General features: G+C 44.8%; 2 protein-coding genes across 2 annotated transcripts; both read left to right on the top strand.

Annotated features, from left to right (window-relative positions):
* Positions 1 to 9,486: 9,486 nt before the first annotated feature.
* fabp4b (fatty acid binding protein 4b) lies at positions 9,487 to 10,370 on the top strand. Its single transcript, XM_053433384.1, has 4 exons — positions 9,487 to 9,619; positions 9,761 to 9,933; positions 10,024 to 10,125; positions 10,253 to 10,370. Exons 1-4 carry the CDS (start codon positions 9,547 to 9,549, stop codon positions 10,301 to 10,303), a joined length of 399 nt encoding a protein of 132 aa, XP_053289359.1. The 5' UTR covers positions 9,487 to 9,546; the 3' UTR covers positions 10,304 to 10,370.
* A 1,703-nt stretch (positions 10,371 to 12,073) lies between these two features.
* LOC128449992 (protein FAM8A1) lies at positions 12,074 to 15,422 on the top strand. The gene is made up of 5 exons (XM_053433381.1): positions 12,074 to 12,612; positions 13,583 to 13,703; positions 14,189 to 14,312; positions 14,442 to 14,581; positions 14,683 to 15,422. Exons 1-5 carry the CDS (start codon positions 12,159 to 12,161, stop codon positions 14,825 to 14,827), a joined length of 984 nt encoding a protein of 327 aa, XP_053289356.1. The 5' UTR covers positions 12,074 to 12,158; the 3' UTR covers positions 14,828 to 15,422.

The following is a 15,422-nucleotide window of genomic DNA, read 5'->3' as shown; positions in this document are numbered from 1 at the left end:
TAATGATTCAAAAAGCATGTTTCATTTTTGGTTGTATTGTGTTTGAATGAGCTGAGTGAGCAGATTTGGATTGCCTTTGATAAGTTTCAGTTTTTTATCAGTGAAACCATCACACAGTGAGTGAAAGTATCTAAGATTATTCATTCAAGTACTTTTTTATTTTTCCACATTTAGGTTATCAGCTATTTGTATTGTACACTGGTATTTCCATTTTAGGCTACTTCCATTCCACACTACATTTATTTTAAGGACTTATTGTTGAAATCTTACATATAGAATGAATGTAAGGTGTTAATGATCAACTTTTATTTTTACCTGTGCCAAGAAGGTTATGTTTTCATCCCCGTCCATTTGATCGTTGGCTTGTTTTAGCTTGTAAGCAAGTTGTGTAAAAACTACACAGCAGATCAACACAAAACTTACTGTACAGATGTCATATGGGTCAGGAAAGACACTATCATCTACATCGCAAGCGTTTCTCAACATTTTCACCAATTTCCCAGTGAATTATTCATGGTTCTTGATGAAAATAACATTTGTTCCAGCTTGATGGAATTTAAGGGGAATTTAGACCCTGGCGGAGGTATGTGCTGTATTGACGGATATTCTGGTTGATATTTTGATAACATTTTGCCTCTGCATACGTCATTTTACTCTTTTGGCAGTAATTGCTACTTTTAGGGAAGCAAATAAACTGGATGTTGTGTCTCCCACTGCCGTCATCTTCTGCAGGTAAATGCATAGAATATCATACCCACTACTACTATGAAAAGAGCAGTCCAACGTCAAAACACTTTTCTGTCTGTCAGGGTTGCATGGGACGATTTGTCCGGGAAGCACGTGAGACTGGGGTAATTCCTGCAGCGTGCACTGGGTCATGTCTGGAAAGTCCATCAGTGGGAGCGTGAACCTCCCCATCCCCCACGCCGTGGTACACTTCCATTCCAGTACCTTGTAGAGAAGCAGCTGTTCCTCTGCTCCGTCCGTCAGGTCAGTTGTTAGGTTAGCGTGGTGGGAGCTCGACAAGTGGGGATGAGCGGGAGCAACTGCAGGCCGACATGCTGTTCCCAGAATGTCAGAGGGGTCTCAGTGGTGACAGATACAATGTGCGAGCGTCACTCAATCTGTTGATGAACGATCGCACTATCACTACACACACACACACACACACACCCAGCTCCCCTCCGCTCCCTGTCAGCACGCACTTTCACTAAAATTCATCCCTAAACTTCATCCATTTCACACATTTCTACACTCCCACTTGATCGATTTATAGACTTGAACATGTGCATGATCCAGTGCTGAATAAACCCCCGCGGCGTGCATGATCTCCTTCTGGACAGGATTTCTCGGGTACACATATATCTTGCTGTAAATCCAGAAATGTTAGTGCTAGTGGGGCAGATCTGGTTCAGTACGAGCCCTCCCCTTCCTCTTCATCCGCAGACTAAAGCATACACAGCCTTTCCATGACTCCCTGCTGAATGGCAGCTTGATTTGGGATCACTCCGGTGCTGTTTACGATACCATTATGGTAATAGGACTCTGCCGTGCCACAGGACAGGCAGGTTCATGTGGTCGCCATTAAGCAGACGCAAAGTCCTCCCTCCTCACACCTGACTGTCAAGGTCCTTTGCCACATTCCTTTGGACAATTAAACGTAATTATGGTTCTTCCTCTAAAAACCTTGACTTCTCGCCTGTGGCGTCAAACCTTTTTCTCAGCCTCCACCTTGGCTGAGTGTTGATGAATTCGGATATAAATCCTACACATCTCCCTGGTTGATTTGAGCTTATTTGTCTTTGCTAGCCCCATTTCTCTACATTACCTTTACATTTAATAACAGCATGCCACACTGCCTGTTGACCCTGGGCCTAGGTTGGCACCAGTTTGAAGGAACTGCTCTTAAAGCGGTGCCAGGAAGCTAAGAGGTATAAGCAAGCATTTGTTTGAAACTGGCGTGTGCCCAGCTGCCTTCCTCAATCTTCCCTCAGGTTTCCCTTGGCGACTCTTTGTGTGCGAGAGTGCGGCCCGAGTGTGTGCTGGTGTGTCTGCATGTGTTTATGTGTGTGCGGCCGAGAGTGTACAAGTGTGTTTAGGAGGTGCTGTTTCCCACAGCCCTGATCTAATTCCGTGGTAACTCAATCTCCGTGTGAGCGTTTCCCGGCGAGTGTTCTCCCACCCGTCGACAGTCTCTCACTGGCTGGCCGAGTGGCTGAGTGTGTCTGACAGAGGCCGCCTCAGTCCCATCGGGCCCCTGTGCAGCCCCCCTCCCCCCCACACCCCCCCTCACCTCCGTCCTGCCCACCCTCCCATCAGGATTGATTTACTATGTCAACCGTTGGGGCTGTCGGCAGGAGCGACGGTCGCAGCCGTGCCTGCATCCTGTGTGCACACCATCCTGACATCTTATACCTGTCATTCAGCAACTGCTACAGTGTTGTTTGCATTTGCGTGCGTGTGTGTTGAGGAGGGAATTAGGGTGAGCTGGAGGCATGCGGGGGGGACATTAGTGTGTGTGAGATCATGCCTTGCCCATGTTTTATTCACGGAGAGTGGCGGTGCATATAAAAAGATATGAACTTTGCTGCATATGAGCCATGGCATATTATGTAAGAAAATGCCACCCATGCTGCTCCTGAATAGCTTGTCTGACTGAGGGAAATGTCTCCCACACAGCTTCCATACAACAATGTTATCCTATGGGCCACAGCTTCCTGTCTGTCCCCTCTGGATCCAGTCAGCACCCAGGCGCTATATTGGGCAGGGACCAGACCAGGCCTGAGACTCATTCCCACTGTTTGACCGTAATACACCCAGCGTCTCATTCTTTACTTTCCTGCCTTTGTTGGCATGCATTCTCCTTGTGCTTTCTGGATAGGTAAAGCCAAGGAGGATATGTTCACTTCCTTGTTTCTTTGTTTAGCAAGAGCTTTTTTTGTGCAAATCTTTTTTCTCCTCTGAGGATCCCTCCTCAGGTCATAATACTGACACCAGGATTTCAGCACCGGCTGCCAATTACAGGGCTTAGAGTCAATTATAGGGCACGGACAGCATTTCAAGAAGACTCTAACGATACTTTGAACTCTGATATGGACAATTTTATGCTGCTTTGAAACAAAACAAAACAAGAAAAAAAACACGAGTCCCACCTGAATAAATAAAACATATTTCACCCCTTTTTTCCGTAATGGTACACACTCCTGCACAATGGCCCCTAACAATCATATTGTTCATGGGGTTTACAAGAATGCTGCCCATTACCAGTTAACTTGCAAGTCCACAATGGAGGGAAGGCAGATCATAAGACTGGTTCCCAAATAAGCGCAACAGGAGACAGCATGTGATGTTGACACAAAGAAAGGAGGACCAGGGAGCGGGCTACTTTTAAGACCACACATTGTATTTCCACAGGAAAAACATTGTTTGCATATCAATGGAGTGTGTGCCCGTGTGTATGTGTGTGTGTGGTGAAATGGAGGGAGGTCTGGGGCGCTAATTGAAATGTATCTCCTGGTTTGCATCACGCACAGGGGACCTCACAGGCACTGGCCTTATGAATTATCAAGTCACGTTAAGCTGAAGAAAATGTGTGTCTTCTTTCTGCCGTGTGTGTGTGCTCAAAGTATAACTCATGTTATGGGGACCTAAATCTGTTTACAGGGACACATTATGGGGACCCATCTTCCTTATGGGGACGAAAAGTGTCTCAATCATTAAATCTTAAGGTGAAGACATATGATGACATAAGATAAGGTTAATGTTAAGTAGATGTTAGGTTAAGGTTAAAAGTAGGCTATCGGAAAGCAGGTAGTAACTGTAGTAAAGGCTGGAGGATGTCTCCTCGAAATCAATGTAATGTCCTCATAAGTCATGGAGATATAACTGGTTTCTGTGTGTGTGTGTGTGTGTGTGTGTGTGTGTGTGTGTGTGTGTGTGTGTGTGTGTGTGTGTGTGTGTGTGTGTGTGTGTGTGTGTGCGAGTGTGTGTGTGTGTGTGCGCGCGTGTGTGCGCTTCTGTCTGTCTCTATGTCTACACTGACATTACATTCACTGCCGGAGAAAATCTGTGCATTGCACTGCATGCATGCAACACAAGCATGTCTGTCTCTGAAAATCAACCATGCTGTAAGGAGGAGCGTTTTTGTGGCTTGTGATTTTTATTTCCATGATGCACTTGGCCGTAAAAGCTGATCAGTGATTATGAAAACTAATATGTTTAGACATAAGAGAGAGAAAATGGCCAATTTATGGTGTGTCACAAGTTTATTAAAAAAAAGAGGCAGTCTTGTTTTGAGCCGGCTCCTTTCCCAGTGGATGCTCTGTGCCAGCTGTCTGTGCTGCAGTAAAGTACTGCTTTCCCAAGCTCCGACCTGTGGGAAAATCTGTTGTGGCCAGTAATTGATTCCGCCCTGCCAGCCCCATTACTCTCCACTGCAGTCAAACTGCCAGTGATCTGCAGAAAGCCTGTTAGCACAGCCCCTTCTCTCTTTCTCTCTCTTTCTCTCTCTTACCCTCACTCGCACAAACATGCATCAGAATCCCACCACGTCCTATTGTTAGCTCCGTCATTAATTTCTATCTGCCCCTGTTCGTGTCTGATGATTATGTTTGACTCGTTGTCATCTGTTGTCTTTGGGTGGTTTTCATTAGAATCTCTGGAATGTGAAAACAATAATAAAAGCACGTTCTGTATTATTCTGGCAATCTTACTTTGCCAAAATATATTTTTTCTAACAAAAACTGTATCATTAAATTCCATATCTTGATATTTTCTTAGCAGCATTGAATCGGCACATTTAACGTATTTCATGCATCCACAGCTATAGTCCCCTCCACAGTCACATGTCCCTTTGATTGAAAGAGGATTTACTGGTTCGCCAGTGAGATTCCATCTGCATTAGTGGTCCTTGTCATCTCTGAACAGGATGGGTTTGTTGGTAATTTGGCTGCGGGGCTGCACAGCAGAACGACCCCCCTGGAACTGCCCCCTCTCTGAAAGTGCGTCATGAAATATTAAGTACAGTCATCTGCTGAGATGGTTGAGTTGCTTGTCACAGCTTAACACTTACCACATGTCTAAATAAAGGTAAGTGCCCCCCCTCCAATTAATCTCCAATTAGGGGCTCGGGCTCCGTGCGTTCGCATCTGTCTCCCAGTCTCAACTCAGCAGGTGGGGGGGACTCAGCGTGTGTGTGTGTGTGTGTGTGTGTGTGTGTGTGTGTGTGTGTGTGTGTGTGTGTGTGTGTGTGTGTGTGTGTTATGGGCTACATGAGGATTAAAGGTACCGGACACAGGGCAGGGATGAAGGGGCTGTTTTCTGACACTTACTGTATTCACATGACTTTCATGCGACCATCAGCCCTCGCCACACCGATTACATGGTAACATTTAGAACACAGCATATAGCTGCAGCAGAGAGGGACACATGATAGTGACCTATGAAAAAGAGTCGTTCCTTGTGAGATGCGGAGAGACATAAGAGGCCTCATGGCGAGTGATTTATCAGGGATTCTCATGACTCTGTCAGGCTTTATATAACTACCAGCTGAGGGGTGCACTTTCCCATGTTGTCAGGGGTCAGGAGGCCACCCTCTAAGCACTGTGACAGTTGTGTTTCACACAAGAATTCCAGCCCACTGATGGGGGATCTAAGAGAGCATGAAAGAGGAGCAGAGAACTGTACAGTGTGCATCACTTTAGCTCCTGGTAAACCCTCCGCCCACTGCGCCCTGCACCCCATGGGCAGCTCTCCATGCACCTCTCCCTGTGCTGAAAGAACAAGCAGTGTCTCTGTGAGAGGCAGCCCCCCCCCCCTCATCCACACACACACCCCAGCCCCACTGTCGGTGTGCTGCAAACCAGAAGCCTGAGGCGCAGGGAGCGTGTGGGATGAAGGGATGAGAGAGAAGATCAAAGCAGGAGGCATGAAAAAGCTCAAAGCACACAAGCAAGAGGCACCTCTCTGACCTCTGCCTCACACACACACACACACACACACACACTGAACAGCAGAATGGTCGTCGCCCACCCCGGCCTTCATTTCCCTCTCATCCAGCAGCCATGTAGAAAGGCAAAGAGGAGAGGGCACGTTGCTCAGGTCGTGTGAGCCTCTCAGCAGATGTTAGGGACCTGCTTGGAACCTGAGACCTGAAGCGATGCCTCCTGTTGGTGCCAAAGGGCGGTGCACACTCTGTTCTGACGGGTCCCTCTTGCTTTCTCAAACTTTAACATACCATTTGCATCTTCCTGTTTTATAAATGTTCTTTATTTTAATGCAGGAATGTTTTAAATTGGTATTAGCTGATGCAATGAGAAAGATACAAATAAAAAAACATTTCAATCGAAGAAACAGTTTCAAAAGAAAGCAGGAGACCATCTAAAAAAAGCTTGAGTCATCTGTGGGGTTGCTTCACACTCACACAGATTATGGATGTGTCTGGACTGCAGCACATGAAAGGCACTGCTAAAAGGCTTTAACAGATCTCTACGTGGAGATTTATCCCCTACCTCGGGCAAAGGCTTACTCAGAATAGAAAAGGAAGTTCAGGCAGTTCAGGAAAGAATACAATAAAAACGTTCTCAAACAAGATGAAGAAACGGAAAAATAGAATCCCATGATCTGGAAACGGGTGTGAGTTTATGGGTTTGTGGCCTTTTTTGTATTTATCATACTTGAAGTATAAGCACCATCTCTTTGCCTGAATCTCGAAGGCGGCAGAAGGATGCAGCAAAGTTCATCGTCAGCATGCGGTGACCCCAGTTTTACCTGCTGACGGATGAAGCTGTAAGTTCAGGTTCGGTAATGAGCGCGGTCAGACTTGTGAGCTACCTTGGCCCCCGAGGATCCTCTCTCCATTATTCATGAGTCCTCAGGTTGGACCCTGGGAACAAGCTGAGCGAGGCCCTGTGTCAATACGAAACACTGGCCGCCACAATGGGCTCTGCCTCCAACTACACTGTTGACAGACACCAACACAAAGGCGCTGAAAGGGGTCCCCCTCCGTTCTCACACACACCGAAGAATGAGTCAGTGTGCTGCTGGTCAGAGCTGTGTTTGTACAGTATATACGGCTTTTGTCCACGGCCACTGTTCTCCCATCAATGGGGCCTGAAGTGTTGATGAAAACCAGGAGGAAAGAACCTCTCTGTGGCTGCCAGCGAGAGTTCATGTTCATTAGATGGGCTCCACGCCTGCTGGACGGCACCTGTATGTACACAGAGGAACCCCGGGTGACAGAACAAGACGTAATCGGCTTATTGGTTCGGTAAACAACATTCCGAGATATACATCACGGCCCGACCTCTTCGACCAGCACATCATCGCAGCCTGTCATTGGAGTTAATGAATAATGAATGCTTGTGGACTGTGAAATCAAATATCGCAGCCATGTGACAGTCGCATTAAGATCCTCCTCCGAGGCAGATGCTTATTCCACTTTATGGTTTTTCATGATTACAGCTGATTTTGCATAACACATAAAGCACAGTTCGGCTAGGACAAAAGGGAGAATCCACCTTTTTAAAGGGCCGTCAAGTAAATCATATCACGGACAGTTTACTGAATAATAATAGAAATGTTTTAAAAGTTAGACGTATTGGGACAAAGCCTGGTGTCGTGGAGACTCGTGAAGCAAACAGAATGTTTTCTTTTGTGATCTCATCGTAGAATAAAAATGGGACCTCGGGGGAGATTTCACTGCAGCTATATACACTGTCAGCAGCTCCATTATATAACCAGAAGAGCTCGGCTGTTTCTGTTTGAGCTGTTTCTGTTCTGTGATAGAATACGAATGTTTTGGTGAGGTAAGGGGCTAAACGTCATCATCTCCAACAAAAGGCTTTTTATTTATTCCACCTGTTAATCCAGAGAAGGAATCACAGGCCATACGTTCATTTTCACTTTACAGACATCATTCATCTAATGCATAATATACAGCTTGCATGTCTCCTGGTGCAGGTATTTCCACCATTTTCTATTGAGCCTCACTACGTCTTTTTGTGTTCTGGCTTTTTTGCTTCAACAACCACTACACAATTTGCAGGCTGGTTTTATAAATGTTACTGTTTAATGAACAAACCTGTAAAGCTAACTGCATGTTTTCATTGCTCTGGCTTTTACAGAGAGGATTTAGATGAATAATGAATTGATTTATTAATGACAACTCATGTATTATACAGTGGTGTACTGAGTTTGTACTTGTTGACCCCAGAACGAATTGTCTTATTATATACAAACCTTGAGCTTGATTGGTATAAAACCTAGAGTAAAGAACAACACAAATTTGATCTTTTTAAATTTGGTATTTCTGGTTTTGTTTTGAATCCAATTCAACTTTAATTCAGTTGCTGAAAGGCATACTTAGGATTATGAGTTGCTCATGATTTCAAGTCCTATTGTAATGTGTTGCTGTTACCATTGGGGGGCAGTATATTGTATTTGGAAATCCTGTTACATTTGTGACAGGCAGCACTGCCAATGAAAAGAAGAAGAAAATAAGAAATTATAATAAAGTAAGTAATTGTAACACAACAATTTTTTAACGCTATACTTTTGCTAATTTTATCAAGCATTAAAATGCTTTACACATGTTCGAAAAAAAATCAAGTTTCAAAGAATTTCCATTAAAACATTTTGTTTCGAAAGTCTGCAACATTTTATCCCACAGAATAATAGTTCATCTGCTTACCGCTGGCGCCATCTACTGGTTAAAGTAAAGTACTCAGCCAAAGCAGGAGTGAAGTGTGGCAGCAGAGGGTATCACAGTATGTGTTTATTGTTTCATTTTAATAAATACTCCAGAAATATAAAGTCACTCATTTTCAACGAAACTTTCCAATGCTGTTGTGGCGAAATAAACAAGAACATTGACTGGTAACATTAGCTCAAGTTTTATTGTTGTAGTTGTCTTAATGAGTGAGTTTCACCTATATTTAGATTCCCGTAAAGTGGAGTAGGACTGAATTTAACTTCACGACCGAATAATCTGAAATTTTCTTTTTAATAGCTAACTGAGTAATTCATTGACCATGCACCCTATAGACTAACCATACACAAAATAATGTGTGTGCAGAAGGTTTGATGTGATTATTTATCAGGACTTATCCAAGCGGAACAGGAATGCTATGCATGTGTACAACAATGCCCCGTCCCCGTGGCTGCTGCAGGGACGTGGAGCTGTGGTTGTCGCAGCTCCTCCTGCAGCAGCTCCTCCTACAGCCTCACACCACCTCCCATCAGCTGATGTGAGTGCAGCTCTCTGCTCCATCGCCCCTGCAGTTCACGCTGAGGTCAGCAGAGTTAAACTCGCCATCTCAGCTCCCATCACAGAATCAGATTTCCAAGACGCACCCCCCCCTCCCTTCCCTAATCAGCCAGTTGCCGTGGCAACGGCAGCAGCGCTTGCTGCGGATTTGGAGGAGGCGGATCAGGCGCGTGCGCGGCCAGCCTTTAAATGTGACGTGTTCCGCGCGCGTCGGCCTCCTCCCTCGAGCTGCACCGCTGGAACGTGTTCGTGCCGCAGACCTGAGCCTGAACTCCTCCATCATGGTTGATCAGTTTGTTGGAACCTGGACTCTGTCCACCAGCGAGAACTTCGATGATTACATGAAGGCCATCGGTGAGATCGAGTCACGTAGTTAATGTTGTTATGATGATGTGTTGCATGGTTGTGGGTCCGCAGCAAGAAACTAGAAGAGTTAATGAACAGTTGCAATTTGACAAAATCGCATCAGTGTTAACGAGCCTGATTGTATCTAAGGTGTGGGCTTCGCCACCCGGCAGATGGGCAACATGGTGAAACCCAACCTGGTGATCAGCGTGGAGGCTGGAGTTGTTTCAATGAAGTCTGAGAGTACTTTCAAGAACACAGAGATCAAGTTCAAGCTCGACGAGGAGTTCGATGAGACCACAGCCGACGGACGGCAGACCAAGGTAGGTCCTGCTCCTCTGTGCTCCCTCTCCATCAGCCTCGTTTGAGGAGAAGAATCTCGTTTCTGATACTAAATCAAACGTGCTTTTCAGACCACCTTCAGTTTTGACAACGGCAAACTGGTGCAGAAACAGACGTGGGATGGAAAGACCACGACACTGGAGCGGGAGATTCAAGATGGAAAGCTGGCAGCTGTGAGTCATTGTATTGCTCCTATAGTTTGTAGGGTTTTCTGACCCTTGTGTGGATTTCTGACGGTTTACATTTTGTATCTTCTCCTTGAAGTGTAAGATTTCTAACATTTGAACCTTGTCTCCACAGAAATGCATCATGGAGGATGTTGTTGCACTGAGGACCTATGAGAAGGTTTAATTTGAGCCTCTGTTTCCACAACACCAAATGCACTGAGATTATGAAATAAAAAATCTGATCAGTGATACTTTCTGCATGAATAAGAGTTTCTTTGTTGGGATGCATGTGAGGTTGTGTGGGTTAAGCATTGGTCAGGGCCTGGCATGTCTATTTCTGCATAGTCAATGGATCACTTTACTCTTTCGGGTCTTTTCACTACAGACTTTGACTTCTCATAGAATGAAAAGCAGCTACTGATAATGACTGCTTTGTTAGGATTAGGTTTCCCAGTAAAATTGAACGCCAGGGTGGAAAACAGCATCACCCTGTGATTAAAGCAGCTTAATGGAATTTGGCGGTCTTTAATTTACACCGGTGCTTCTCCTGACTCTTTAAAGTCTGAAATAAATGTTCGGAGAATTTATTATGAAGTTTATTTGTTTTCAGAATTCCTGATTTGACTTTAAAGCAAAAGACATGATGCCACTAAAGGTCAAACAAATTAGAGGAGGGCTCGTTAGATATTTAACTTTAGAAATTGACCAGTGCAGACTTCAATCTGACAGTTGATCTCATGCTAATCTTTTAAAATGTATTTGAATACTAATGCAAGATACCAATTTCAAATCTTCTCCAGGCAAAAACTAGCATGTCCAGCATCTTGAAAGAAACCCCCTGACCGTTTCCAAGTCCTGCCTCTAATCTGAGTGGACACTGGGGGATTGCACAAAGGCCTTTTGTTCAAATAAGAAACAGCAGCATGTCCCCCATATCAGAGCAGCCCTCCTAATGACCAGGAGGTGGGAAGGCCAAATCCCTGCTTGGGGTTAGATCAGTGACCTCATTTGTACAAGGCCCCTTGTCTTGGATGCACAGACGTGGAGTTCAAGCAAGTGCACCTAATTTGTTTTAATTAGGGTCCTTTGGGGTAGGTGGTTTAGGCCCAAATCCTCCAAAGATTTCCAGGATTTAGTGAATGGCTTAGACCCTGGGTGGTGCTCAGGCAACAAAGAATACTGACTAATGAAAAGCTGAATCATTGTCTCGAGCGCCACTTGATATAAGACCATGCAGATAGACATTTCTTTAGGCTGGGGACAATGATACACACATTAAAGATTTGGCTTGGCTTTAGAAAGCTGGTCTCCTTTGAAATTGGTTCAAACACAATCGCACCATGACTGTGGGCTGATGGATTCACAGAAATGGTTCGAGTTTGTTTTTCTGAGAAGAGCCAGTGTACAAATACGGTATGAATAATTTTATTGTTTTAGTATTAAACACACCAATTGGTTATCATTTAATTAATAACACGGCAAACACTCAAAAGATTGCCCCAGATCATATCTGTTTAAGTCTGGCCATCAGAGGGCCTCAAACCAGCTATAATTGTTTTTCACTCCAGGCTGCAGTAATTGTCTAATCACTGGGCTAATCACTAATTGACAATAACCACTGCCGGAGGTGAACTCGTTCAGATATTAAATAATACAACATTATGAAACGTATTACTTCCTCATTTGAATGATTAGATCAGATGAACTTGATGACCCCATTGACAGATTCTCACTGCAGCATTCATTCAGCAGAAGTGCCCCCCCTGTGGCTGATTGAAGTAATTGCAGGGACTGAATGGACAGTACCACTATATCCTAATACGTAGGGGAGTCACATTTAGTCTTGAAATGGACATACGTGTCCTGGGACTTTGTCTGTCCCTAAAACCATACGGTTTATTTTTGTTTATTATTTCCCGAGGCAATCATATTTCTTTTAACAATTTTTTAAACAAGCTTAAAGTTTACTTCGCAGTTAACACGTCTTCGCCCAGATTATCCCGGAAGACGTTGTACGTGACGCTGCGCCATCATTAAACATGGCTGACGAGAAAAACACAAACATGGGAGTCGACAGAGGAGAGAGTAAACCAGGTTTGAGCAGAGCCGACCCGCTCAGAGAAGAAGCTCCTCGGAGAGCAGAGCACCGGGGCAAGATGGAGGGGGAGAGCCGCGCCACGGCGGAGTACTGCGAGCAGCTGCAGGCGTGGATGTGGCAGTACTACACCGGCTACGTGAACTGGCAGAGCTGGCTGGCAGCGTCAGCCATGTCCTGCCCTCAGTATTTACAGTCATCCGGCGGCACAGCGACGTCCTCCCTCGATTTAATGTCCCCGCACTGGTACAACAGTCCGTTTGCTCTCCCGTTGTCGCCTTACCCAGCGGCGGGGGCCTCGCCGAGCAGCGGCCGGGCAGGGGAGGCTGCAGGCGGGGCAGCAGCAGCTGGTCAGCCGCTGCAGCAGCCGCAGGAGAACGGAAACGTACCGAGACCAGGTATAAACCGCTGGGTACAGATGTCTGCTGGTTGTCTCAGTGTCAACATGTCTCAGTGTCAACATGTCTCAGTGTCAACATGTTTCAGTGTCAACATGTCTCAGTGTCAACATGTCTCAGTGTCAACATGTCATAGTGTTAACTTGAAGCACGTTGAGTCTGTGCTCATCACTTGATATGCGCTTTAGAAAGAAACGTGACCAGACAACCACAGCTACTTCTCTACCAGTTGTCAGAGCATTCTACCAGAAGTCTGTGGACACCCCTGTCTGTTCCTTTGGCCTCATGGGTTGAGTTAGATATAACAACTTTACAGGAAAATGCCAATGGTCTGGTATATACAATCACATTGTAAACAGTAGTGTTGCTACATCTCTGTGGCCACAGTTTGAGTAAGGCCTTTCCTGTTTCACCATGAAAAGACATCCATGCACAATGAAGAAATGAGAGAGAGCCTGTGTGAAAGAACTCGAACCCAAACTCGACCACAGGCCTAAAGACTATCGTTAAGTTCAAGTTTAATGTTATTTCCAATCAAGTGAGTCCAAATACCTCCAGCTCATAGCCAGGGATATAATTATATCAACATCTTAATTCTCACATACACTACAAACTGTTTCCTGACTTACAATTCCAAACGGTGCAGTGTGTGTAAATGTCCCCCAGGTGAAGCCCTGCCAAATATCCTGAGAAACACTCAAAGGACGTTATGACCTCAGTAGCTGAAGGTAGTTACGACACCTTTGGGATGAAGTGGAACACTTGACTGTGAGACACAGTTTATCACCCGAACCCTCCCGTGACTGAATGAGAGCGAATCTGTGCAGCCTGGATTCAAAGTCTTCATGAAAGCTTTTCCTAGAAGAGTGGAGCGTTTTGAATAACGGTGTCAACAATCGTATAGAGCCGTCACGTTGGGGTTTGTACTCATTTGACTTGAGCTTTCTCTTTGTCTGATTCTTCTCCCCAGGTCGAGAGTATAACATTCCTTCGCCTCTTCAGAGACTCCTGGCTGAGATGGTGGATTTCTTCATTTTGTTTTTCATCAAAGCAACCATCATCATTAGTATTATGCACCTCAGTGGAATCACGTGAGTACAATAAATTCAAGTCACGTCTGTCTTTTTAATTCATTTTGAAAAAAACGGTATTGCAACTCGAGATGCTCTTTGATTAAGTATCATTCACTTAGGGCACTTTCACACCTACCTGGTTTAGTCCCAACTGAAATAACAGGTCAAAAGAAGTGATCCTGATCTGGATCAAACTGAATCCTGACTTGGTTGCAGTGTGAAAAAGGGGCAGACGTGCCTCACAGCATTGCTTTTTGTCTTTTAACACCGTCAGATGCACTCTTGATTACTAACCAATCAATGTAAAGTATAGATCGACACGTATATACCATTTGTAGGTGATGACGACAGGAGTGTGTTATCCAAAACTCTTCAGTGTGCTCCTGAACTTTCAATTTGGAATCAAAACTGACAGGATCATATGTAAACGATATAACCAGGACAGACAATACAACCTCGGTTCATGTTGTTCAACCTCACAACATATGTCTTTTTCCCTTCAGGGATGTTTCCAAGTTTGCAATGCATTTCATCGTGGAAGAAATAGATGAGGACACATCGATGGAGGAGCTACAGAAAATGATGCTTGTGGCCCTTGTGTACCGGATATTAGTGTGTTTCTATGAGGTGAGCACTCATAAACTCTATTCTAAAGCATGTAATGTGAGACAATACAGTGGTCACAGCCTCAACTATTTAATCTTCCTCTAGATAATGTTCAATAGTATTCAATCTCCTCCATGTTTCCCTCTCCAGGTCGTGTGTATCTGGGGAGCAGGAGGAGCCACTCCAGGGAAGTTTCTCGTTGGACTCAGGGTCGTTACATGTGACTCATCAGTTCTGGTTCAGCCTAACAGGGTGCACGTAGTGCCAGCAACTAACGTCTCTCTGACTGCGTGAGTAGTTCATTTTTAATATTGTCCTACAGCAGTTTAATAATAAATAAAACCAGCCTCACATCTTGTACTGTAACCACCGTCTCTGTGTCCCTCGACAGATCAACCGTCAGAGCCTTGAACAAGAACTTTTCTATCGCCTTCTTTTTCCCGGCCTTCATCACACTTCTGTTCTTTCAGCACAACCGGACTGTGTATGATATGGTAGCTGGTACAATAGTTGTCAAGCGCTCCAGGGCCAGATGACGCTGAAGAGCCCACATGAGAGCGGTACTGTGATGCTGAGCAGGCACTGTGTGAAGGTCTTTGAGAAAAGCCAGCAGAACTCCTCAGACGCGGCACTGTCCAGGTCTGACCACGCAGCAGCATCGAGGAGCTGGCAGAGATATTGATGCTCATCAATATGAACTATTTTACTTTCCTACAACATTGGTTAGGTCTGTCTTTGACACACACTGTATTTATGTCTACATGCCACTTTCAGAATTTGTTCCTGTGCCAAAGTATGTCTCCACCGAAGACAAGGAGACGCTCTTCAATAACTCAAGATTTGAGTTAATAACAGTGCAAACATGAGATTATTCCTGCAGTATAACTTTGCTTTGAAAACTGACACAAGAGTTGTGTACTCAGACTTCTGGAGTTGATGCCTCATGCTCAGCTGCTGTTAAACTCTGGTTTAAAGGGACATTTAAATTAATTGAAAGGAAAACCTGAGCACAAATACTTTTCATTCACACGCATGTGTGCGACTGAAAGAATAAATATGTATTATATATTTTATGTGATTAACCTTTTTTTTTGTTTTGCATTTAACAAGATTAAATGAAACCACCACTAA

This window comes from Pleuronectes platessa, chromosome 10 (genome assembly GCF_947347685.1).
Source record: "Pleuronectes platessa chromosome 10, fPlePla1.1, whole genome shotgun sequence".
Classification (NCBI taxonomy): domain Eukaryota; kingdom Metazoa; phylum Chordata; class Actinopteri; order Pleuronectiformes; family Pleuronectidae; genus Pleuronectes; species Pleuronectes platessa.
Note: the sequence above shows the minus strand (reverse complement) of the source record. Positions and strands in the feature narration are given on the sequence as shown.

What these genes read in the sequence shown, in the direction of transcription:
- fabp4b (XM_053433384.1), top strand. Translation starts at nt 9,547, where the DNA reads ATGGTTGATCAGTTTGTTGGAACCTGGACTCTGTCCACCAGCGAGAAC. An exon ending in TGATTACATGAAGGCCATCG is followed by an intron (nt 9,620 to 9,760) that starts GTGAGATCGAGT and finishes ATTGTATCTAAG; the next exon opens with GTGTGGGCTTCGCCACCCGG. An exon ending in AAGATGGAAAGCTGGCAGCT is followed by an intron (nt 10,126 to 10,252) that starts GTGAGTCATTGT and finishes TTGTCTCCACAG; the next exon opens with AAATGCATCATGGAGGATGT.
- LOC128449992 (XM_053433381.1), top strand. Translation starts at nt 12,159, where the DNA reads ATGGCTGACGAGAAAAACACAAACATGGGAGTCGACAGAGGAGAGAGT. An exon ending in ATGCACCTCAGTGGAATCAC is followed by an intron (nt 13,704 to 14,188) that starts GTGAGTACAATA and finishes TTTTCCCTTCAG; the next exon opens with GGATGTTTCCAAGTTTGCAA. An exon ending in ACTAACGTCTCTCTGACTGC is followed by an intron (nt 14,582 to 14,682) that starts GTGAGTAGTTCA and finishes GTCCCTCGACAG; the next exon opens with ATCAACCGTCAGAGCCTTGA.